The sequence below is a fragment of the Trachemys scripta genome, chromosome 4 (genome assembly GCF_013100865.1).
Source record: "Trachemys scripta elegans isolate TJP31775 chromosome 4, CAS_Tse_1.0, whole genome shotgun sequence".
NCBI classification, from domain to species: Eukaryota; Metazoa; Chordata; order Testudines; family Emydidae; genus Trachemys; species Trachemys scripta.
Genome location: NC_048301.1, coordinates 31,821,167 through 31,845,069, shown reverse-complemented (window position 1 = coordinate 31,845,069; position 23,903 = coordinate 31,821,167). Strand labels below are relative to the sequence as shown.

Genomic DNA, 23,903 nt, shown 5'->3' with positions numbered 1-23,903 from the left:
GGTGAGGAGTCCTTTATGAACAGATTGTATAATAGGCATATATGTAATATGGTATATTATATTAATGGACTATGATATGAGCAATGCTTTTATGAGTTAGGAGTTGGCCCTTCATAACTCACAAGTGGCAGAGTGAAACAGAAACACATCAAAGAATGACAGAAAGAACCTGTTTGACTTCATTTGCAGGACAGCACTACTCTAATACCGCAGTCAAATGTTAGCATTAAGCAACTCCTAGCATGGAAGACCAGGGCTCCAAGGCAAGTACATTAGCAACTGAGCTATACTATCTTTTCCTGCTAATCTCTAAATACTCTGTCATCTTAACTTTTCTCTTTCCTTAAAAAAATAGAATATCTAATTGTTCCATTTCCAGAGTTTCCTCAATTCTAAATTTGCTAAGAAGTGCCCTCCATTTGTCCATACAATGTTAGTATACTGCAATTTGTACGCAAGTAATAATATTTACATGCACAACAATATTTGCATTTTATAAAGGGGTTACATGGGCAAATTCTATCACCTGCCTACAAAAGCGATAAGCCCACAAAAAATGTGTGTAGGAATGATAGTGCACATAGTTTCTCTCACACAGCAGGAGAAAGGGTTGAGGTCTTCTTGAAAATGTAGACCCTTTTGTTTGCAAAAATTAACTTCGCATCTGTGATAAATTTGGCAGGTCTAGCTATACAATTTATAAATTCTGTGTGAGATTATGAGCTCTCTATCTTTAGCAGACTGCAAACTCCATTTTGAATATCTGGGGGTAGATGTTTCCTCTGTTGTACTTTTGCCTCCATAATGGACAAAAATCCCACAGGGGAGTGATACAGGGCTGACAATAAAGGTTCATTAACTTGGGATGATCCTCTATTCAAATATAAATATAACTGACAACAGATTGACAAACCACTTCTGGCTGGGCGCCTGAAGAGGGCACCTGGCGACAAAGTCACCCGATAAGGATTTGAGGTGACCTGACAGAGACTAGACTGTGATTAAAAGGACAGGAGTTGAGTGATTTGAGATCTTTAGCCACTTTCACCAAGTATCCACACCTACTGTAAGAGCCAACAAAAAACCTTGCTGGAACTATTAAGAGCAAATTGGCCCAGTTTTATAGCACATTATCTTTACTGAAGAATCTTATCTGCTATTTACAAGAGCCATTTATAAAGCTTTCATCACGTCAATTCCAAGAGGTTATGTCATGTCTACATTCTCTATCTAGATAAGGAGCATGAAGAACTCCTCAATCAGTATGAAGAAAGTCGTGATCCAGACATCACCACACATGTTGAGACAGCTTGAATATTTCTAGAAGAGAGGAGACCAGGTTAACATAGAACTAAACACCCTGAGATCCAGCCAAAGCCAGGGCATTAATCAGAAAACTTGGTGCTGCTCAGCAACCTCCAGGATAGTGCTAACACCCACTCTCTCCAAACAACATTGCTACCCACCTGATAAATGTTGCAAAGGCAGATAAGGACAAAAAGTTTGAAGGAGAGATGAAGAAATAATGACGGCACTAGAAACAGCATATACCTAAAACTGAAGACTTCAGCCTTTTGCCACAGATGAAACAGAAAGGGCGATCAGAACACTGAAAACACATGAAGCTACGGGCTTGGTAATATCTCAGCTGAATTCCTGAAGAGCCTGGGAAAAACTAGCAAACACTGAGTAACCATTTTGCTATCAAGAGTCATCTAGAAGAGACATCTAGAATTAGATGCAAGAGTCATCTAGAAGAATAAAAAGCCTAAGATCTTGCACAGGACCAAAGGTAATAAACAGTCTTGCCAAAACCTGAGAAAGGCAATTGAGTTGCAGCATATTACCACAACCTGATCTCTTTGTTAAGATTTGTGTACAAATTACCTGAAAGGCTTATCATTCAGAGAATTGCTCCCACCCCTTATCCTGAGTATAGATCAAGCAGGTTTCAGACCAAACCACAGTACCTGTGGTCAAGTGCTGGCACTCACTGCCTACATCAATGGCTTCAGACCAGGCAGAAGACAGGTGCAGTATTCCTAGACCTTGCTGCTGCATATAACACGATCTGCCATATAGTCTTAAGGTGCAAAATGTTATTGGCCCTACCATGACGGGCTGTCAGAGGTGTGGAACTGCTGCTGAGAGACCACCAAAACAATGGTATACCTCAGGCTCAGTTCTAGCATTGACACTTTTCAGCCTCTTCACAAATGACCTTCCCTACACCACAGCCAGGTCTTTTATCTACGCAGACAACATCTGTCTGGCAGTGCAGGACCAGGATTTCAGTCACCTAGACAAAGTCTTCCATGCAGATATGAGAAAATTGGCCCACTACTGTAAAAAAATGGAGACTCAAAGTAAGTGTCAAAGACCGTTTCCAGCTGTTTGCATCTAAACCATACACAAGGCCAACGAACAGCTCAACATCTTCCTGAATGGACTCAGACTGGACAACGACCTAATGTCTGTGTATCTAGATGTCACACTGGGCCACACCTGGACATGCACGGAACACCTTACCAAGACCTCACTGCAAATAAAGACAAGAAACATCCTGATCGGCCAGTTATCTGGTTCAAACAAGGGAGCCAATGCGAAGTCACTAAAAAGTTCTGGGCTTTCCTTGTGCTATTCTGTAGAAGAATATTGCTACCCAATGTGGCTTAGCCCCTCTCACATAGGACTAGTGGATATGCAGCTGAATTAAACTATGTATATAACTGGTACCATGAGACCAACCAACCTGGCCTGGCTGCCAGTCCTGCCCCTTCTGACATCAGTTGACAAGTCACCTTACAGAATCTGGGTCCATCACTGTTTACAGAGTGATCCACCAATCTACCATTTTAGCTCAAGGCACCCACTTTGGACAATTCCTTTTAAGGAACCTCGATGTCACCTGCAAGCAGCATACTAGGTGGCAAGAACAAGCTTCCAACATAGCTAGTGCCTAGCTCATGACAGATCCAACAGTCCAGTCCCCTGGTTTTGACTTTCCACACCATCTGTGGGCAAAGCTCAATTGCTTCAGATTGAGTGATAAGATATACTTCTAGTGACTATAAGTAGGGCCTTCATGACTCCCCCCATTGGCACTGTGGCCAAGAAGATGTAGATCATATACTTGAAGGCTGCATCCATCAGCAAGGGCTGCCTGGTTTCCTCATGGACTTGCACAATGCCTTTCCCTCAGTTATTAAATGGTTAAGTTGCGTACACTGGAACGTCTATGTAAATGCAATTTCAACAATCACCACCAGCACAAGATATGAAAAGTTGCTGCAGGAACCTGAGTAGGAAGGGAAAGCCCTGCCTATCTTAACACAGATGGGTTCCCAAGAACTCCCAAAGGAAGGATGAACTAAAGTGAGCATTATTTTCAGGTTGTTTGTTGTTTTCTAGATGATCTGTACTTTGTGTATATCTTGTGCTTTAGTAAAGAATGCTTTAGAATTCTGTGCATTTAAGTTACATCTACCACGAGCCGCTCTGGAAGTAGTAAACCAGAAGGCTCACACTTCTGAGTGGCGTTCTGGGAAAGGGTAGGTTCAAACTAAAAGGGGAGATTGATAGCTAAGCACCGGTTCCAATGATGGGGCAGTGGGCTGTGTGATCTCAGTGGGAATGACAGAAGATCTGCACCCTGAGAGCATGCTCAGAGGCTGTAAGACTGTCCCTGTTCACTATGCCTGGGCTCTGTTTTAAGCCTCCGGAGTCTGAACAAACAGGATCTAGCAGCTGAATCCCCTCACAGCAGTCTGATGAGTGGCCAAGAGGGGGCTGCTTATCAGAACCTCTGACGGCACCTAGGTAAAGGAAGGTAAATCCTCTTCCTAGAAATGCCAGCTTGGATATCTGATGGGGAAGGTACAGAACACACCAGCAGCACAGAGCTTTAAAACAGTTTTGAGTGCATTAGTTGGCTGGTCTCATTATTTGGTCATCATTTATATGTAAAGATTTTAATAGTTTCTTACAAAGGGAATAGTTTGAATTGACCAGGTTTGAAAATAACTTTATGTAAAGGAAACTCTGTGGCAAATCTAGATCTAAACAATGCCTTCCTACACCAACAATTTACAAAGTTCCTTGGGGTCTTCAAGGAGCAAGAGATTTTTCAACTGTAAGTGATTTAACATTTTCACTTGGTTTCAATACATTAATGATTCTATTAAGATCAACAGGTTTCATGCTGAAGTGTAGGATTTCTATTTCACATAGATGAAATATTATTTGTAGATACCGATTGGGTTCTTTTGGGTCACTAAACCTTTTATACTGCATGGTGAGATTTACAAATGCTAGATAGCAACACACTTCATTTAGTTGTCACAACTGAGCACTAAAATTTACATCTGCTGTTGTTCTGCAAACAGTTCTCAAAATATCATTCTGCCTCTAATTCTTTCTTAAAGAATAAATGGGATTTTAGGGGAAGGGGAATACTGATTCAAAATCCAACTGAATTACTGATTCTGTTAAAGATGGAGAAAGACCTTGTCGAAAATACTTAAGACTGAATGAACTAAACAAATCTCAAGATCTGATAAGATCTACAGGACTTTCTGGTGACATTGGACAGACATAACATTTACTTTTAAGTGGTAATATCTGCAGAGCTGAACATTACTAAATAATTGGTTTTACCCCTCAAGAAGCTTTTTGGTGCCATCGATGTTAGGTGAAGAATTATTATTGCGTCTTATTCTCATCTGACACCAATAACTCTTCCACAAGTGAAAGTGTAAGGATCACATTTTATCATAGGTAGCATTTTTATCATTCAGACACACATGGTACAAATGTCAAACCAATTTTTGTTTAGCGTTGGGGATGTGACACTGGCAGACCAGGTGCCAGCTCATGCCAAAGCCCAGGGCCTCATTGAGCACTGACAAATGTTTAGCTGGAAACCAGTCCAGCTTACCCATGGGTTAAGTTCAGAATAAAAAAGCCCCCCTTTATCTTCCTTTTCTGAAAAGCTTGATCCAAAAAGCTGGGGAATGGAACATTTAGAGCAGCGGTTCTCAAACTTTAGCAACTGTGGACCCTCATTTTGATTTTAAATTTTTCACGGACCCCCAAGCTCCCTGCTCAGCCCCAGGCCCTGCCCCCAATCCATCCTTTCCCCCAAGGCCCAATCCCTGCCCCACCTCTTCCCGTCCCTGTTCCACCCCTGCCCCTCTTCCTGCCACCTCCCATGAGCGCGCCCCATCTCCGCTCCTCCCCCTCCCTCCTAGCATCTCCTGCACACCGCTGAACAGCTGTTCTCTGGCATGCAGGAGGCACTGGGAGGGAGGGGGAGGAATTGACCAGCGTGGCCGGTGGCCCTGGACATGACTCGCAGACCCCTTGGAATACCCTCGTGGAACCCAGTTTGAGATACCCTGATTTAGAGAAATGATACAAGAGGGGCTCAGAGATCAGATCACTTTCAAAACAGAAAACGGGATAAAACTTTTTATAAAGAATTGCCCAGCCCACAATGGCCACCTCAGCAGACATTTCCATTTTGACTTTACCAACAAAAACAAAATCTAATGGAGACATTGTGACGTTGTGCAGTCTATATGGTTTTATAAAAACTTGATAATAAGTCAATATAATGTAACTGAGATAGTTTTAGAGAAAATACGGTAATAAGTGAATGTAAGTAACTGGGATATGCCTCATGCAAAAGGTCTCTTGTAAGGTATCATTACAAAGCTTATAATCTACTGAGTATGATCATCTGATTTGTATAAATGTACCACTCTTGTATCTAAAACTAGAAATATAAAATGTAACTCTGAGGGCCTATTGTAATTGTGTAAAGTGTGGACCATTAATGATGGTTTGGAATCTTGATGACTCCCATTGTCTGCAGATGGCTGTATTTACCTGTGAGTCTTCCTGTATATGTGTGTGCTGGCAAGTGAGTAATGAAGTCTTGCAGTGACATGTGATCATGTCACCTGAACTGGAATCCATCTTTAATCTGGTGCTTTTCCAGTGAGGGGAGGGGGGTGGAAACCCAGAAAGACAAAGAGTTCCCGCCTTATGCAAAAGATATATAAAGGGGGGAAGAGAAGAGAGAGGGAGAGAAGCCATCATGAAGAATCCCCTAGCTACCACCTGAGCTGCAACAAGAGCTGTACCAGGGGAAAGAATTGTGCCCAGGCCTGGAAGGTGTCCAGTCTGAGAAAAACTTACTGAAGCATCTCTGAGGGTGAGATTATCTGTATTCAGTTTGATTAGGCATAGATTTGCGCATTTTATTTTATTTTGCTTGTGACTTACTTTGTTCTGTCTGTTACTACTTTGAACCACTTAAATCCTACTGTCTGTATTTAATAAAATCACTTTCCATTTAGTAATTTACTCAGAGTATGTATTAATACCTGGGGGAGCAAACAGCTGTGCATATCTCTCTATCAGTGTTATAGAGGGCGAACAATTTATGAGTTTGCCCTGCATAAGCTTTATGCAGGGTAAAACGGATTTATCTGGGTTTAGACCCCATTGGGAGTTGGGCATCTGAGTGCTAAAGACAAGCGCGCTACTGCGAGCTGTTTTCAGGTAAACTTGCAGCTTTGGGACAAGTGATTCAGACCCTGGGTCTGTGTCTGGAGCCAGACGGGAGTGTCTGGCTCAGCAAGACAGGGTGCTGGAGTCCTGAGCTGGCAGGGAAAACAGAAGCAGGGGTAGTCTTTGCACATCGGGTGGCAGCTCCCAAGGAGGTTTCTGTGATCCAACCCGTCACAGACATAACCATAATTATCGCATATAGCTAGTAAAGCAGCTACAGCTTAATCTTCAAGATCTTAAAGATCCTTATCCGCTGTGCTATCTAAAATAAACGGAGTTGACTTCTATAATTTTCCTATTTGTTCTTCCCCTTTCCTTAACTTCTGTCCACCTATCTTTAAACTGCAAGCTCCATAACAGGAACAGTCCATTCCTGAATGTCTGAAAAATGCCTACCACATTGTGGCCACTGCCATAAGCAAACAGTAATACTACTTAGTATCTCTTACTTGCTAAAACTATGTTGCAAGGACATTACAACTCTTCACTAAACCAACACAGTTTAAATCAGCAGTTCTCAACTGGGGCGCTGCAAACAGGTCTCAGGAGGTCTGCCAAGACCCACTGCCCCACAGGGGCCAGAGTCCCGAGCCCCACTGCCTGGAGCTGAAGCCCGGAGCCCCACTTTCCCACTGCCTGGGGCTGAAGTTGAAAAACACCAAAGCTGCAGAAAACAACTGTTTTTCTGCATATAAAAGCTTGAGCAACTGAGCTTTGCAGGGGTCTGGGCAATTGCCCTGCTTGCTACAGGCCCCAGCTTTTACATGCAGAAAAACAGTTGTGACACAGGTGGGCAGTGGAGTTTTTATAGCATGTTGGGGTGAGCTTCAGTAAGAAAAAGGTTGAGAATCCCTGCATTTCCTCAAATATTCCCTTCTGTAGGAACTGATATGACTAACATGTGCACCAAACTTCAAAATGATAAATGTAAGCATCTTTCAACCCACCCATACCATATAGTGCCCACTGTTAACCAGAAATTCCAAATATGGTAAATATAATAAAATTAAGCCCAAACACTGTTCTAATCTCACCAGAAAGTTCAAATACATTCTCCACAGCAATGGACAATGGGCACCATTTTCACTCTGAATTGCGTGTTCAAATAGAGCTTTGATCCGATTTGTTAACCCAGTTTCAGGAATTGTTGAATGTATTTCTCCAACATCTACTCTGAAACAGAAAAGCAAACAATATATACATGAGATAAACAATTGTGTCCATATACAAGAAGGCGAGAGTAATTTCACTGCTTCCATTCCACAGAAAATTGCACAAATGTATTAGGAACCTCATGCTGCTTTCTCTGTTAACATTTAGTGCTCTCAGATTAAACTGAATTGGAATATATGCTGGTCCAACTGGCATTTTAATATATAAACCAACAAAAAAAAAATGAGATTTATTTTTCTTTGTGGAAAGGACGTCCGGCATATCAAAATAATTATCACTCTAAACTCAGAGTTGAGAAAAATTATCATTTTTTCTAGGTTATAATATCCTAATTCAATGTAACCTGAGGGCACCTATGGATTCTAGTTTTTACCCAGCATGACACGTTACTATTCTTCAGACATTTTAGCCTGTATGTTAGAAGTAAATAAAATAAAGCTTTTAGCAACATCAACAACTGTAACACTTAAAAAAAAAAAAAAATCAACATATGCTCTCAAGATTACGCAACATATTTAAATTGTCTAATGTGTTCTGCACATTCTGTTCTGCATTCAGAAACATACTGAAGTATGAATAACAATAGTTTAAATAACTAATAAAAATAGTGTAATTAACACAGAATGCTGAAAACAGCACAAAAACATCAATGATCGGAGATTAAATATTTTTGACACCATTTAAGAATACTGTAGTCAGGCTCAATCACTTGTAGGTGCAAGTTTCCATAACGAATCACAAAGGAGTCTGGGGGGGGGGGGGGGGTGAATTAAAAAGCCAAAACAAAAACGTAAATTAAGAATAAGTTTGCATTCAACTAACTAGGCTGGGGGGTGCATTTCGCACATAAACAAACTATAACTAGCCTATAAAAAAAAGTTAATGACCTTCAATTTTGCTAGCTCCTTCTATTCTCTAGAAATTTCCCAAAATACATCTTTAGCAAACCTGAAAGTGCAAATAGAGTTTGTAGAGGCTAAAAAGAATCTTTAAAAAGAGCAGAGATTTTATTTATTGAATTCCTCTTATTCCTCATTAGTGGGGGCATTCAACATATTTTATGCATAATTAATCATTTGTATCTTTGTCCTGTAATAGGAATTTATACAAATGGATAATACAATCTGCACAAAGGTGTCTGGGTTAAAGATGACTTCATCCAGGAAAGAATGAAATACTGCAGGGAAAGTAATCTGACCAAAGGCAAACACCAACAGCACAGAGCTGCAATCATCCATTTTTTAAAAGCTTGCAATATTTTGATCTCTTCTCCATTACAGCACCAGGTCTCCTTGATTTCTCTCTGCGCTGCAGTGATACAAATTAAATCACTTAATGCGTTCAGATGCTGTAAAATGAGCATTGTGGGCTTTTCATTTATTAAAACAGTCCAGCTAGCATACTAGGCAATTCTTTGCTCACTATCAAAGACCTGAGAATTGCCCCTGTCCTCTTTTAATGTCTGAAGGAAGAAGGCATTGGCTATTCTCAAATTTCCACCAATGAGCAAAGATTAATCTGATATTTATGATAATTAGTCATCTGCTGATTTAAAGAGACTTCTCGTTACAATAGTCAACATACAGTATCCAGATTGCAACCAACAGCAAGTTCTAAATTGCAACATGCTGTCTTCCTTTACATTTTATCACAAACTATTATAATTTATGACTTCACTATACTGACAGCTCAAGAACAAGACTGTCACTTGTGTGGTTTGAGAAATGTTTGAGGGCAGTGTGATCCAGCAGAAAGAATATGGGACAAGAGTCAGGAGATTTACATTTTATTCATGATTCTGCCACTGATTCACTGTGAGATCTTGAACAAATACCCTCTCCACTTTTACAGATGAGGAAACTGAGGTTTGAAGATAATGACAGTACCCACTCTCCTTAGTAAAGTGATTTGATAGCTACAGATGAAGAGTGAAGTGGACAGTATTACTGTCTGGAGTTCTATTACCTCTGAACATTCTCGACAAGCTTCTTTCTCATCTCCTCTGCTTGGATTGCAAACAGCCACGGCTCTAGGGACTTAGTAGACCTTGTGACACTATCAAAAAATCTTCGTGCTTTGCTAGCATTGTGAGACTTGCTTTGGATCTGGATATATGACCTCCAAAGAGACTGGTTGCTAGGATACAGCTTCAAAGCCTCCGTTAGTGCCTCTCGCAGTGGATTTAAAGGGTAAATGCTAACTTTCATATGGTACCTGAGTAAATTTGTGTGCATGAGTGTGACAGCTTCAAGAGCAGTGGGGAAATTATGAATGCCAAGATTTTCTCCAATGCTTTCAAACTTCTGTGAAGTAGAACCTTTAAGCTTTTCAGAAATACGTCTACATATTAATACAGCAGCATCAATCCCCACAGTCAAATACTGGAAAAGTGCATAACAACCAACTAAACTAACCAGTTGACTAGAACTGCTGGCCTGATCCCAGTTAGAGACTGGACTTTCATTTAAATAATCTTGCAACGCATGCTCATATGCCTTCCGAGCTTTCAAGATATTCACAGATAGCACTTGCCCAGTATAAGGTACATATGGCCCACTTTCAGCCAGTTTGGTCAATATATGTAAAGCACGTGACATAACTGTTTCCTCCAAACTCTCTAGTAGCTCCACTTCCAGTGAAGCATAAAGCAGGCTTAGATTACAGAGTTGGGTATTTCTCATTCCTTCAGTGCCTGCCAAGCAAAGAGCTGTATCAAACACTTTTCTAGCATCTTCAGTGTTGCCAAGTAACCATTCCAAGTAAGCATACAGTTTCCAGAGGGAAAGGTTGTTTCGGTTTTCAGATGCCTTAAGGAGATTCTTGGCTAGTTTTTTGCTTTTCTTTCCCTGTGACTTCAGTTTCTTCTTGTTTTTTGCTTGAAGACACTGAACAACCTGCATGTAAAATTGACAGAATAAAATTTGGAGGGGGGAAAAAAAAAAAACCCAACCCACAGTTGTATTTGGGTTCATTGTTCTATTTCTGTATTCTTCAGCATCACTAGCCTATTAAAGATTACTGCATCAACAGCATTCCCCATAGGCACAACCACTGGGAGGACGAGAGGAAAAAAATACCCTCACCACCTTAGCTTCGCTCTCATGACAAAAAAATTAATCAGTTTCCCTCCCCGTGCTGGGCCACCAGCCAGCTCATGTCACATGTCACTTATACTGCAGGGAGTGGATGTATGGAACAGAGAATCAGCAAAAAGAAACTGAGGCCTTCTCCACACCAGGATTTTTAGCCACCAGTGCAGCTACACTGCTGCAAGCCTCTATCATAGACTCAGAGTGAGAGTGTAAACCCATTACTTACCAATGTGCTTTACTATGGTTTAAAACTGCGATAAGATATACCAATGCATCCTACCTACAACTAGGGATCTGCAGTAGTTCCTTCACTGGTGAAGCTACACCAGAGGCTAAAAACCCCTTTGTAGGCCTAAAAAAGACTGAATCCTTTGCCAAGTGTCAGATCTGTTTACTGCAGGTGAATACCACTCCCTATCAAGCTGCCTTCACATGCATTCCACCCATATTAGTATTTCATGACAGGCAATTTGGGAAGACTTTGCAAAGTGCTGAAAATGTTATTACCATTTAAAGCAAAGAAACTCTTTCCTCTGTCCCAGTATTTGTCAACCTCCCAAAAATATACCCGATTTATATAAAGCAACAAAGAGTCCTGTGGCACCTTAAAGACTAACAGATGTATTGGAGCATAATTTTCGTGGGTGAATGCCCACTTCAATTATATACAGGTTCATCATTCTTATTGATACATTTTTTATTCTTATAATAAATTTAAAGGGGATTGTAAAAAAAATTTTTTTTTTTTTACTTTGAATAAGGGGTCACCAACCTGAAATGGTTGAGAAAACACTGCTCTATACAATCAGACACAATCATGGCTAGTAGAATTAAAACTGAATTACATGATCAGATTCTACTTTCCAAATGATACTATACTATTTTTTCAACAATGTAATGTGAGTAGCGAGTTTCCTTGTTAAGTACTCAGGTATCGTATCATTCAGGCACCCAGCTAAGTATTGTACAAAATGCCTTGGTAGATTAGATTTCATAGGAGCTCTTGCCTCACTAACTATGCATCTTGTATAACCATCGCTTATGGACTCTCTCTAGCATACACAAAGTATTACACAGTAATAGACAATGTAATGTATCTAAGAATGTAGAAAAAATATACTATTTTTCAAAGAATAACATGTTATTGTGTAATTATAGACTATTGTGATACATATGCATAAGTGAACAGAGTTAAAGCTGAGTACATCACCTTAACTATAGCTTTTCTTGACGTTTGAGTGCTCAACCTCCACTTTATCTTAATGTTGCTTATTTTAATGGTATAAAAAATGTACACAATAAAACTATAAGCCACACTGAGAGACAGTGCACAAATATTTAATTACCTTTGAGATTTCATATTGTAGCCAACAGACAGAAAGGTGTGACTTTTCCTTTCCTGAAAACAACGGCAATATTAAATGAAAGACATTCTGTATGAACTCCTCTCCTTCCTTACAGTGTCCCATGCGCTGTCTCCCTCTGGTCATTGTGTCCATATGGCCAATACTATTGACTCCAGAAAGCAGTGAGTCAAAAGAAGTCAGTGGCTTTTCAGACTGCCCAGTGTCAAAAATATTGTTCTCATCCATAGCGATATAGAGATTTGAAGGAAAGAGACTACACCCACATGGGACTCCCACAAATTGCAGAAATGAGTATAGCAGCTGAAACTGAAGATCTGGACTAGAAAGTCTGATTAAAGATGGCCCAAGATCATCAAACAATACCTAGAAAAAGGAATAAAATAGTTAATTTAATTATAATTCAACCAAATAAGTCTATAATTTATCAAGCAGCTTTCTGAGTTAAATATTTTCAAAAATGAATATGAAATGGTGATGGAACTTGATTCGAATTAAGAAAAACAAGGCAAATTAGACAAGTAATAGCCCCCTTCCAGAGAAGGCTGCGGGCCCAATCTGCAGATAATAGACTTCTACAGTTCTGGATTACTGAAAGGATTGCAGGCTCTCCAATGACCTCTTCAAGAAACTTATATACAGGGGTCCAAAAGGAATAATTTTAAAATTATTCCTTATATTGTTTTACTTATCTTTACCTTGATGCTGATGTCTGATCACTTATTCTAACTATATTTTCTTTGTCTAAAAATCTAACTTTCCTCTCTCTATTTGCATGGGTTTCAGTTTTACTTATTTCTCCAGGTTCTATAATAAAATTATAATTGATTATATGTATCCCAGTAGTGCGTAGAGCCCAAGACCCCATTGTGTTAGTCACTGAACAAACATATAACAGACTGTCACTGCCCCAAAGAGCTTGCAATCTAAGTGTAAGAATATAGTATCTTATATAAAATAACTAACTACTCTGGGTGATTATTTACTTTTTGTTAGCTTGTTTTTTCCCCATGTTCTCAAGTCAGATGCTTATTTTATAAGTGGTCAACTTTCAGGCAGCAAAATGGTCTTTCAGTTTGCTCATTTAATAAGGAAGTTTTTTTTTCTAAATGCAGGTTTTATTAACCACTGTACAGTGCATCTCAGAACGTTTATAAAGATTAAATCTCACAAGACTTCCATTTTACAGATGAGCAAAAAAAAAGGAACAGAGAGGTCAAATGACTTGCCCAAAGTCAGACAAAAGAGCCCACAGGACAGATATGCAAATACAACACAGAACCAGTCCGACACTTGAACTTTACTGAAACATAAGTGATTGAGTTACTGTCTATGTGTCTGTTCCTCTGTAGAAATGCAATGGCAAGCAATGAGGTGGGATGTATGTGGAAGTGGGAGTGGGATGTGGGAGGGGAGAAACAGAGAGCACAAACAGCTTGAGCTCCTTCCCTCACCTGGTACAACTCCAAAAGCAGCCACAAAGCTCCATGCAGCTCTCTTTGAGAACAGGGGCTGACTAGCAATGATAGCAGCTCTACGCTCCTCAACATATGCACATGACCAAGGGGACTGGGGACATGGAGCGTCGCTAGTACCAGGAGGCAAGTACCGAGGGAGGGGAGTGCTACACCCTTTAAAGAAAAATGTATGGTATTATGATTGCTACTAGTGAGCAAACTCCTTCCAGCACTCATGGAGCTATTATGCCTTCTTCCCTAGACAGGCAAAGGGCCTCCCAGCCACTATTGCTTAGTGCTTTGTTTCTGCATACCTGCACACCAAGGAGCAGAAGAATGGTATTAACAAGGCAATGGCCAAGTTCACTATTTAGAACCCTTTGGGCAACAGTAAAATTGCCCAAATCACATCAGTTTCATGCTGCTTGAAAAAGCAATGCATGACAGAGGCAGGTACTCAGCTATTCACAAGGAATGAGAACACAACTGGAAGAATGGTAAAGAGGCTGTGGGAGAGGCAGAGTAATGGACACCCTCCCGATTTCTTACAGCAGTTAGAGGTCTGGAAAGGAGAGGAGAGACAGAAAGATTACTTACCTGTACAGTAACTGGAGTTCTTCAAGGTGTTTCATCCCTATGGGTGCTACATGTGAGGATTTGCATGTGCCTATGCACTCTTGATCAGAGATTTTTGTCATCAGTCCATGGGTCCACGCTTGCACCCTACACATTCTCATGCTCTTATATAAGGGCACAAGAAGGGGTGGACCCACCACCACTCCAGTTCCTTTTCAACCATAAAGTCCAAAGCAGAGGGGAAGGAGAGTGGGTAGTGGAGCACCCATACTTCCTATCTTTCCTATGTAGTGGGATAGTAATGGCAGTTTTTCAAAGAGACAACTTTCTCTAACTGTTTTTCCTTTAGACTTGCTTCCCAAGGGAACTTACCTACCAACTCCCTGAATTTGCTAAAGTCTGCCTTCTTGAAATACATGATCTTTATTAAGTATCAGAGGGGTAGCCGTGTTAGTCTGAATCTGTAAACCGGGACTCTCTTTTTGCCCCAGCACCCCCACGAACATGATACAGTTCTGCAGTGATCTGGAAGCCTACTTTCGCCGCCTCCGACTCAAAGAATACTTTCAGGATAACACTGAACAGTGCACTGATACACAGATACCCTCCCACCAACAACACAGGAAGAAGAACTCCACGTGGACTCCTCCTGAGGGTCGAAATGACAGTCCAGACCTATACACAGAATGCTTCCGCTGACGTGCACAGGCAGAAATTGTGGAAAGACAACATCGCTTGCCTCATAACCTAAGTCGTGCAGAACGCAATGCCATCCACAGCCTCAGAAACCACCCTGACATTATCCTCAAAGAGGCTGATAAAGGAGGTGCTGTTGTCATCATGGACAGGTCTGACTACCAGAAGGAGGCTGCCAGACAACTCTCCAATACCAAATTCTACAGGCCACTTTCCTCAGATCCCACTGAGGAATACACTAAGAAACTGCACCATCTACTCAGGACACTCCCTACACTAACACAGGAACATGGTCTTTATTATGCTGTCTTCCCTCCTACCATTCCTTAGAATCATGAACTGTATCATTTCATGATCACTTTCATCCACGCTGCCTTCCACTTCCAAATTCTCAACCAGCTCTTCCCTATTTGTCAAAATCAAATCTAGAAGAGCCTCTCCCCTAGTGGCTTTCTCCACCTTCCAGAATAAAAAATGGTCTCCAATACTGTCAAGGTTCCTTCCCCACTCTGAACTTTAGAGTATAGATATGGGGACCTGCATGTGAACCTCCAAACTGAATTACCAGCTTAGATCTAGTTTTGCTGCCACCACTCCCAAGTACTAACTCCCTTCCCTGGGTAGCCTTGAGAGACTTCTCCACCAATTTCCTGGTGAACACCGATCCAAACCCTTGGATCTTAAAACAAGGAGAAATTAACCATTCCCCCTCCTTTCCCCCACCAATTCCTAGTCCAGATCCAATCCCCCTGGATCTTAAAACAAGGAAAAATCAATCAGGTTCTTAAAAAGAAGGCTTTTAATTAAAGAAAGAAAGGTAAAAAATCATCTTTGTAAAATCAGGAAGGAAAAAAGACGGTTACTCACCGTTGTAACTGTTGTTCTTCGAGATGTGTTGCTCATATCCATTCCATTAGGTGTGCGCGCGCCGCGTGCACGATCGTCGGAAGATTTTCTACCCTAGCAACACCGGCGGGTCGGCTGTGGAGCCCCCTAGAGTGGCGCCTTCATGGCGCTGAATATATACCCCAGCCGACCCGGCGCCCCCTCAGTTCCTTCTTGCCGGCTACTCCGACAGTGGGGACGGGGGGCGGGTTTGGAATGGATATGAGCAACACATCTCGAAGAACAACAGTTACAACGGTGAGTAACCGTCTTTTCTTCTTCGAGTGCTTGCTCATATCCATTCCATTAGGTGACTCCCAAGCCCAACTTAGGTGGTGGGGTCGGAGTGAGACATTGCTGTGTGCAAAACCGCTGATCCGAATGCAGCATCGTCTCTGGACTGCTGCACTAGTGCATAGTGAGCTGTAAACGTGTGGGCTGATGACCAAACCGCCGCTCTACAAATGTCCTGGATTGGAACATGTGCCAGGAAAGCAGTCGAGGAGGCTTGGGCCCTCGTGGAGTGAGCGGTGAGGTGCGGTGCTGAGACACCTGCCAGGTCATAGCAAGTCCGGATGCAAGACGTAATCCAGGAGGATAGGCGTTGTGAGGAGACCGGTGAGCCTTTCATTCGGTCGGCCACTGCAACGAAGAGTTGCGTCGTCTTTCTAAAGTGCTTTGTGCGGTCAATATAGAAGGCCAGGGCCCTTCTTACGTCCAGGGAATGCAAACGTTGATCCTGGCGAGTGGCATGTGGTTTGGGATAAAAGACCGGGAGAAATATGTCCTGGTTGATATGAAATGGAGAAACCACCTTAGGGAGAAAGGCAGGATGTGGACGAAGCTGCACTTTATCCTTATGGAAAACTGTATAAGGGGGCTCGGATGTAAGTGCCCTGAGTTCAGAAACTCGCCTTGCTGAGGTGATGGCTACGAGGAAAGCTGTCTTCCAGGACAGGTACAAAAGTGAACAGGTGGCTAGTGGTTCGAATGGAGGACCTGTGAGTTTGGAGAGAACCAGATTAAGGTCCCACGTCGGGACGGGCTGACGCTGTTGTGGGTACGTCCGGTCTAAGCCCTTGAGGAATCTAACGACCATCGGGTTAGAGAATACCAAGGACGCAAGTTCCCCCGGGTGAAAGGCTGATATAGCAGCCAGGTGAACTCTGATTGAAGATATCGCCAACCCCTGTTGTTTTAGGGAGAGGAGATATTCCAAAATGAGAGGAATGGGTGCCTGCAACGGGGACGTGGCTCGTTGTTCGCACCAACAGGAGAACCGCTTCCACTTGGCCAGGTACGTGGTCCGTGTTGAGGGCTTCCTACTGCTCAGCAGAATCTGTTGGACAGAGTGCGAGCATTGCTGCTCTGCCTGGGTGAACCATGGAGCAGCCACGCCGTGAGGTGGAGTGATTGCAGGTCGGGGTGACGCAGCCGACCGTGGTCCTGAGATATGAGATCCGGACATAATGGAAGCGGGATCGGTGTCTGAACCGAGAGTTCCAACAGTGTGATGTACCAATGTTGTCTCGGCCACGCTGGAGCGACCAGAATTACCTGTGCCTGGTCTCTGCGCAATTTGAGCAGTACCTTGTGGACCAGAGGAAACGGAGGGAAGGCATAAAACAGGTGGTCTTTCCAGGGAAGGAGAAACGCATCCGAGAGGGAGCCCGGAGCTCGACCTTGTAGGGAGCAGAACACGTGGCACTTCCTGTTGTCTCGAGATGCAAACAGGTCTATCTGGGGAAACCCCCACCTCTGGAAGATGGAATGTATGATGTCCGGACGGATAGACCACTCGTGCGTCTGGAAGGACCTGCTGAGTCGGTCCGCTAGAGTGTTCTGGACTCCAGGGAGGAACGATGCCGTGAGATGGATTGAGTGGGCGATGCAGAAGTCCCACAGGCGAATGGCCTCTTGGCATAGAATTGACGAACGTGCTCCTCCTTGCTTGTTGATGTAAAACATGGCCGTGGTGTTGTCGATGAGAACTAACACACAGCGGCCACGTAGGAGATTGAGGAATGCCTGGCACGCCAGGCGCACCGCCATCAGTTCCCGAACATTGATGTGCAGGGCTAACTGGGGTGCAGTCCACAGGCCTTGGGTATGGTGTTCGTTGAGATGGGCGCCCCAACCCAGAGATGACGCGTCTGTGACCAGGTGCAGAGAGGGTTGTGGGGCATGAAATGGCATCCCCTCGCAAACCACATTGTGATCTAGCCACCAGGTGAGGGAGGCCAGGACCGAGTTCGGGACCGTGACCACCATGTTCAGGCTGTCCCGATGTGGACGGTATATTGATGACACCCAGGTTTGAAGTGGGCGAAGCCGAAGTCTGGCATGCCTGGTTACGTACGTGCAGGAAGCCATGTGACCCAGCAGGGTAAGGCACGACCTCACCGTGGTAGTTGGGAAGGCCTTGAGCCCTTGAATGAGGTTCGTGATGGTGCCAAAGCGGTTGTCTGGCAGGATGGCTTGTGCACGTCTGGAGTCTAGAACTGCGCCGATGAATTCTATTCTCTGGGTAGGTTCTAAAGTGGATTTGTCTTTGTTGAGTAGGATGCCCAACTCGTTGAATGTGTGCACTATTATGTGGACGTGAGCTTGAACTTGCTCCTTGGTGCGACCGCGCACCAGCCAGTCGTCTAGGTACGGGAACACCTGTATCCCTTGCCGACGAAGGTACGCTGCCACGACGGCCATACATTTCGTGAACACTCTTGGGGCCGAGGATAGGCCGAAGGGAAGAACTGCAAATTGGTAGTGCACCGTGTTTACCACGAATCGCAGGAAGCGTCTGTGAGGTGGGTAAATTGAAATGTGAAAGTATGCGTCTTTCATGTCGAGGGCGGCGAACCAGTCTCCAGGATCGAGGGAAGGGATAATGGCCCCCAAAGAGACCATGCGGAACTTCAACTTTACTACGAATTTGTTGAGTCCGCGCAAGTCCAAGATAGGCCGCAGACCTCCTTTGGACTTGGGGATCAGGAAATAACGGGAGTAAAATCCCCTGCCCTTTAACTCTATCGGAACCTCCTCTATGGCCCCCATGGCCAGGAGCGTAGAAACCTCCTGTATAAGAAGTTGCTCGTGAGAAGGGTCCCTGAAGAGGGACGGGGAAGGGGGGTGGGAGGGGGGGATAGAAGAAAACTGGATAGTGTATCCCCTTTCCACCGTGCGGAGGACCCAACGGTCCGAAGTTATAAGGGACCAAGCATGGTGGAAGTGGGAGAGACGATCCCGAAAGGAGGGGGCTGGATCCTGGGGGATGACTGGTGCACCGTCCTCGACCGCACCTTCAAAAGTTTTGTCTGGGGCCTGAAGGTGGTCTAGGTGGCCCTTGGTTCTGGCCGGGTTGAGGGCCGGTCCACCTTCTCCTACCACCTCTCCCTCGCCTCCGGGCCGAGTCTTGTCTCTGACGAGGCGGGGGGGGGTAGAAGCGCTGAGGCTGCGGCCTAAATGGTCTGCGCTGAGGGCCCACAACATGCATCCCCAGGGAGCGCATGATTGTTCTCGAGTCCTTGAGGCTCTGCAGGCGAGAGTCCGTCTTGTCTGAGAACAAACCATGTCCCTCAAAGGGCAGATCTTGTAGGGTTTGCTGCAGCTCCGGAGGCAAACCCGAAACTTGAAGCCAGGAGATCCTCCGCATAGCGATACCCGAAGCCATGGTCCTCGCAGCCGAGTCTGCTATGTCCAAGGAGGCCTGCAAGGAGGTCCGAGCCACCTTCTTACCCTCCTCTACCATGGCTCCAAACTCCTCCCTGGACTCTTGGGGAATCAACTCCTTAAACTTCCCCATGGAGTTCCAGGAGTTAAAATTGTAGCGGCTCAGTAGTGCCTGTTGGTTCGCCGCTCTAAGTTGCAGCCCTCCGGCTGAATAAACCTTACGGCCAAACAAATCGAGCCGTTTGGCCTCTTTTGATTTTGGCGCTGCAGCCTGCTGGCCGTGGCGCTCTCGTGCGTTCACTGATGCCACCACCAGTGAACACGGTTGGGGGTGGGTATACAAGTACCCGTAGTCCTTCGACGGGACAAAGTATTTCCGTTCCACCCCTCTCGCTGTGGGTGGGATAGAGGCAGGAGTTTGCCATATCGTATCCGCATTGTTTTGTATCGTGCGGATCAGGGGTAACGCTACCCTCGATGGGGCATCCGCTCCGAGGATATTCACTATCGGGTCGTGCACCTCCACTACCTCCTCCGCCTGCAGGTCCATATTACGGGCCATCCTGCGCAGAAGATCCTGGTGAGCCCGAAGATCTATTGGAGGTGGGCCCGTGCACGATGTGCCCGCCACTGCCTCGTCCGGCGAAGAAGAGGAAGATGCCTCCGGTGGAACCGGATCCAAGGGCTGGTCCTGGTCTTCCTGTTCCTGGGCCGGAGCATCACCTGCGCCTGGGTCCAGGGCGTCAGGCGGTGCGGACACGGAAGCCTCCATGTCCCCTGGCGGAGGCCGAGAGATGGTGGACTCCGGGGCCCTTCTAACGGAGTGACCCGAGCGAGAGGTCGAGGGTATTGGAGCCCCTTGCTCCTGATGGTACGCCCACGGGGTCCAGAACGACCAATGAGATGGGCCATGAGAATGGTCCTCTGTCATCTCCCGCCAATGGCCCAAGTCCTGTTCCTCGGCTTGCCCTTGAGGGGGGTATGCCGACCTCGAGAGGTCCTCCGAGGAGTGGGATACCGATCTCGATGGCCACGGCGGTGCCGAGAGCGTCGAGACGATTCCCGTGGTCTGCGGTGCCGCACGGTGCCGGTCCGGAGATGATCTATCTCTACGCGGTGCCGGCGATCGGTGCCGGGACCGCGACCGGTGCCGATGACCTCGTCGGTGCCGGGAGTCAGATCTGGACCTCGACGAGGACCTGGAGTATGCCCAGTGCCGGGAGCGGCCTCTCGACGTCGAGCGTCGACCGTAGCGGTGCCGAGAACTACGTCTCGACGTCGATCGGTGCCGACGATCATAGCGGTGCCGAGACGTAGAGCGGTGCCGCGAAGAAGATCTTGGCCGCGAGTACGACCGGTGCCGAGGTGATATTCGGTGCCGGGACTGCGAGCGGCGTGGGGACCTGCTTCGGGACCTGGATCGGTGCCGAGGTTCCAGCCCTTGTGATGGAGGGCAGATCAGTGCAGGTTTCCCTCTCGACTGGACCGGGCGAGTCAACGGTGCCGTCGGTGCCGGTGGTTGAGGCGGTGCCGGCTCCGTGAGAGCTATTAAGTCTCTCGCCGCCGTGAAGGTCTCTGGAGTCGACGGGAGGCATTGTATCACCGCCGGCCTCGGTGGGGACGCTATCTGCACCGGACTCAACGGCCTCGGCGCCGGAGTCGACGGTGCTGGAGGCACCTGTTTCCGGTGCTCCACCGGTGGACGCGGCTCTACCCCCGGCACTGGGGGAGCCGGCGTCTTCGGCGCGGAGGACCCCGTCTTATGGGCTTTTTTATGCCCCGGGGATAAGGACCGGCGTCGAGGCACTTGCTGCGCTTGCGGTGCCGACGAGGTCCGGTGCCGGGGCGGCTTGTCCGACACCACTCGCGTGGTCGTCATAGCCGGTGCCGCCGGAGCACTGCGCACCGAGGCGCTGGGTGCCGGGGCCTGACTTGTAGATGGAGCGTCTGGACTAAGTGCCGCCTCCATCAAGAGTTGCCGGAGCCGAAAGTCCCGCTCCTTCTTGGTCCTGGGTCTGAAGGCCTTACAGATCTTGCACTTATCTGTTTGATGGGACTCTCCCAGGCACTTCAGACAGGAGTCGTGCGGGTCGCTCGTGGGCATAGGTTTAGCGCAGGAGGCGCACTGCTTGAAGCCGGGAGCTTTGGGCATGAGCCCGAGCCCGCGGCCGGGGGAGAAAGGGGGAGACGACCCCCTTAGTCCCCTGGACTATTATAACAACTAAAACAACTTGAAACTACTAACTATTTAACTACAAACGTTAGAACTATAACTATAACTATAACTACAACTATGAACAAGAACAAAGCTAGGGAGAGTGGAGGACAGCTATGCCGCGCTCCACAGTTCCAACGACCGTCAGGGGCGGTAAGAAGGAACTGAGGGGGCGCCGGGTCGGCTGGGGTATATATTCAGCGCCATGAAGGCGCCACTCTAGGGGGCTCCACAGCCGACCCGTCGGTGTTGCTAGGGTAGAAAATCTTCCGACGATCGTGCACGCGGCGCGCGCACACCTAATGGAATGGATATGAGCAAGCACTCGAAGAAGAATAACTTTACAGAGTAATTAGATTTAAAGAGCCCTGAGGAACCCCCTCTAACCTTAGGTTCAAAGTTACAGCAAACAGAGGTAAACCCTCTAGCAAAAAGGAACATTTACAAGTTGAGAAAACAAAGATAAACCTAACACGCCTTGCCTGGCTGTTACTTACAAGTTTGAAATATGAGAGACTTGTTCAGAAAGATTTGGAGAGCATGGATTAATGTCCAGTCCCTCTTAGTTCCTAGAGTGAACAACCCCCAAAACACAGAGCACAAACAAAAGCCTTCCCCCCACCAAGATTTTAAAGTATCTTGTCCCCTTATTGGTCCTTTGGGTCAGGTGTCAGACAGGTTACCTGAGCTTCTTAACCCTTTACAGGTAAAAGGATTTTGGTGTCTCTGGCCAGGAGGGATTTTATAGTATTGTACACAGGAGGGCTGTTACCCTTCCCTTTATAGTTATGACAAATACATTCCAAGAACTTGTTGGAAATCTGTTCTTTGCTGTGTTATTTTCCCAACAGATGTTTGGGTAGCTGAAGTCCCCCATCACCACTAAGTCCTGTGCTTTGGATGATTTTTTTTTTTTTTTAAATAAACTAAGCCTCATTCACCTTCTCTTCCTGGTTAAGTGGTCTGTAGTAGATCCCTACCATGACATGACACTTGTTTTTACTCCTTTTATCTTTACCCAGAAACTTTCAACAAGTCTGTCTCCTATTTTCATCTCAATCTCAGTCCAAGTGTATGAGCAACAGGTGTCAGTACTTTGAGTCAAGGAAGGACAGGCAACCGCATCAGTAATGACAGCCGAGCCTTCATAGAAGGGTGCGGTGGTATAGTACCAGATGGTAATGTCAATACGCGTGGGAAAATCCTCTTAGTAGCCCTCAGCAGAGGTGATTTGGGTTCTTCCAGGATTCGAAGGTCTTCATGAAAGAGGATCCTGGATGGTACCAGAGAATCTGGGTACTGTGTTTTGGGAGTCATCATGTCGAGAGATACCTGGAATGGGAGCGAAGTACGGTCCATGTGCTCTCTCTCGTGGCCTGAGCACACTGACACCAAGACTCAGGACTCAGTCATCATCCTGAGTCTTCGAGGAATCCTTTTGTTTAGAAGCCTCCTATTCTGGTACCAACACTGGTACTGCACAAGGCTTCTCAGTATGCATTATGAAACTGTACTGGGATTTCAGTACCAGAGGAGGGAAAAGCCTTAATGGTACCTATACTGGGACATGAAGTCTCCTTGTTCCCTAGTGAGAGGGTGACTTTCTCCCTTATCTTGGTATCTTTCTCAGGGAAATGGGGTCTCTTCTTTTCAGATGTTCTTGAAGACTCTGAAGGCTCCCCTCCCAGGTCTTTGGTTATCGAGCAGAGGCTTGGGCAGCCACTGGAGCATTCTGAGCAGTTGAGGCAGTTGAACAATAGGAGGGACTCAGACCCTGCAAGTCTCAGGGAATATTCTATAAGAAGTTGTTTCAATCAATTCGCCTTCAGCTTTCTGGATATGCTGCTGATCAGATGCTACACTTGGAGGGGACATGAGCCTCTTCAAGGCAGCTGGAATGCCCCTTGCTGACAGGGAAGGGCCTGTGGCAGGTCTGGCAAGGTTTGAAGCCAAGGATCTTTGGTATAATCCATGAAGAAAGGCCATGGAAGGAGAGGAGCTGAGTGGAACAGGCAAAAGAATACTGAGAGACAAAGACACCCCCCACGCTCCCAAAAAAGCACAAAGCTGTGCTAAATTAAAACAAGAAAATGATGAAAAAGAAAAAAAAAGAGGTCAGCAAACTGGGTCAGCAGGCTAGCAGACACAATGACGCTCCGTCTCAAGCCACAGGTGGTTGAGAAGGAACTGCAGTGGCAGA

General features: G+C 45.5%; 1 protein-coding gene across 1 annotated transcript in view; it reads right to left on the bottom strand.

Annotated features, from left to right (window-relative positions):
* Positions 1-23,903, bottom strand: part of NRDE2 (NRDE-2, necessary for RNA interference, domain containing) — an 80,671-nt gene that overhangs the window by 1,925 nt on the left and 54,843 nt on the right. The window contains 3 exon segments of the mRNA XM_034768103.1: positions 7,611-7,749; positions 9,715-10,643; positions 12,188-12,571. Coding sequence (XP_034623994.1) covers positions 7,611-7,749; positions 9,715-10,643; positions 12,188-12,571 — 1,452 coding nt within the window.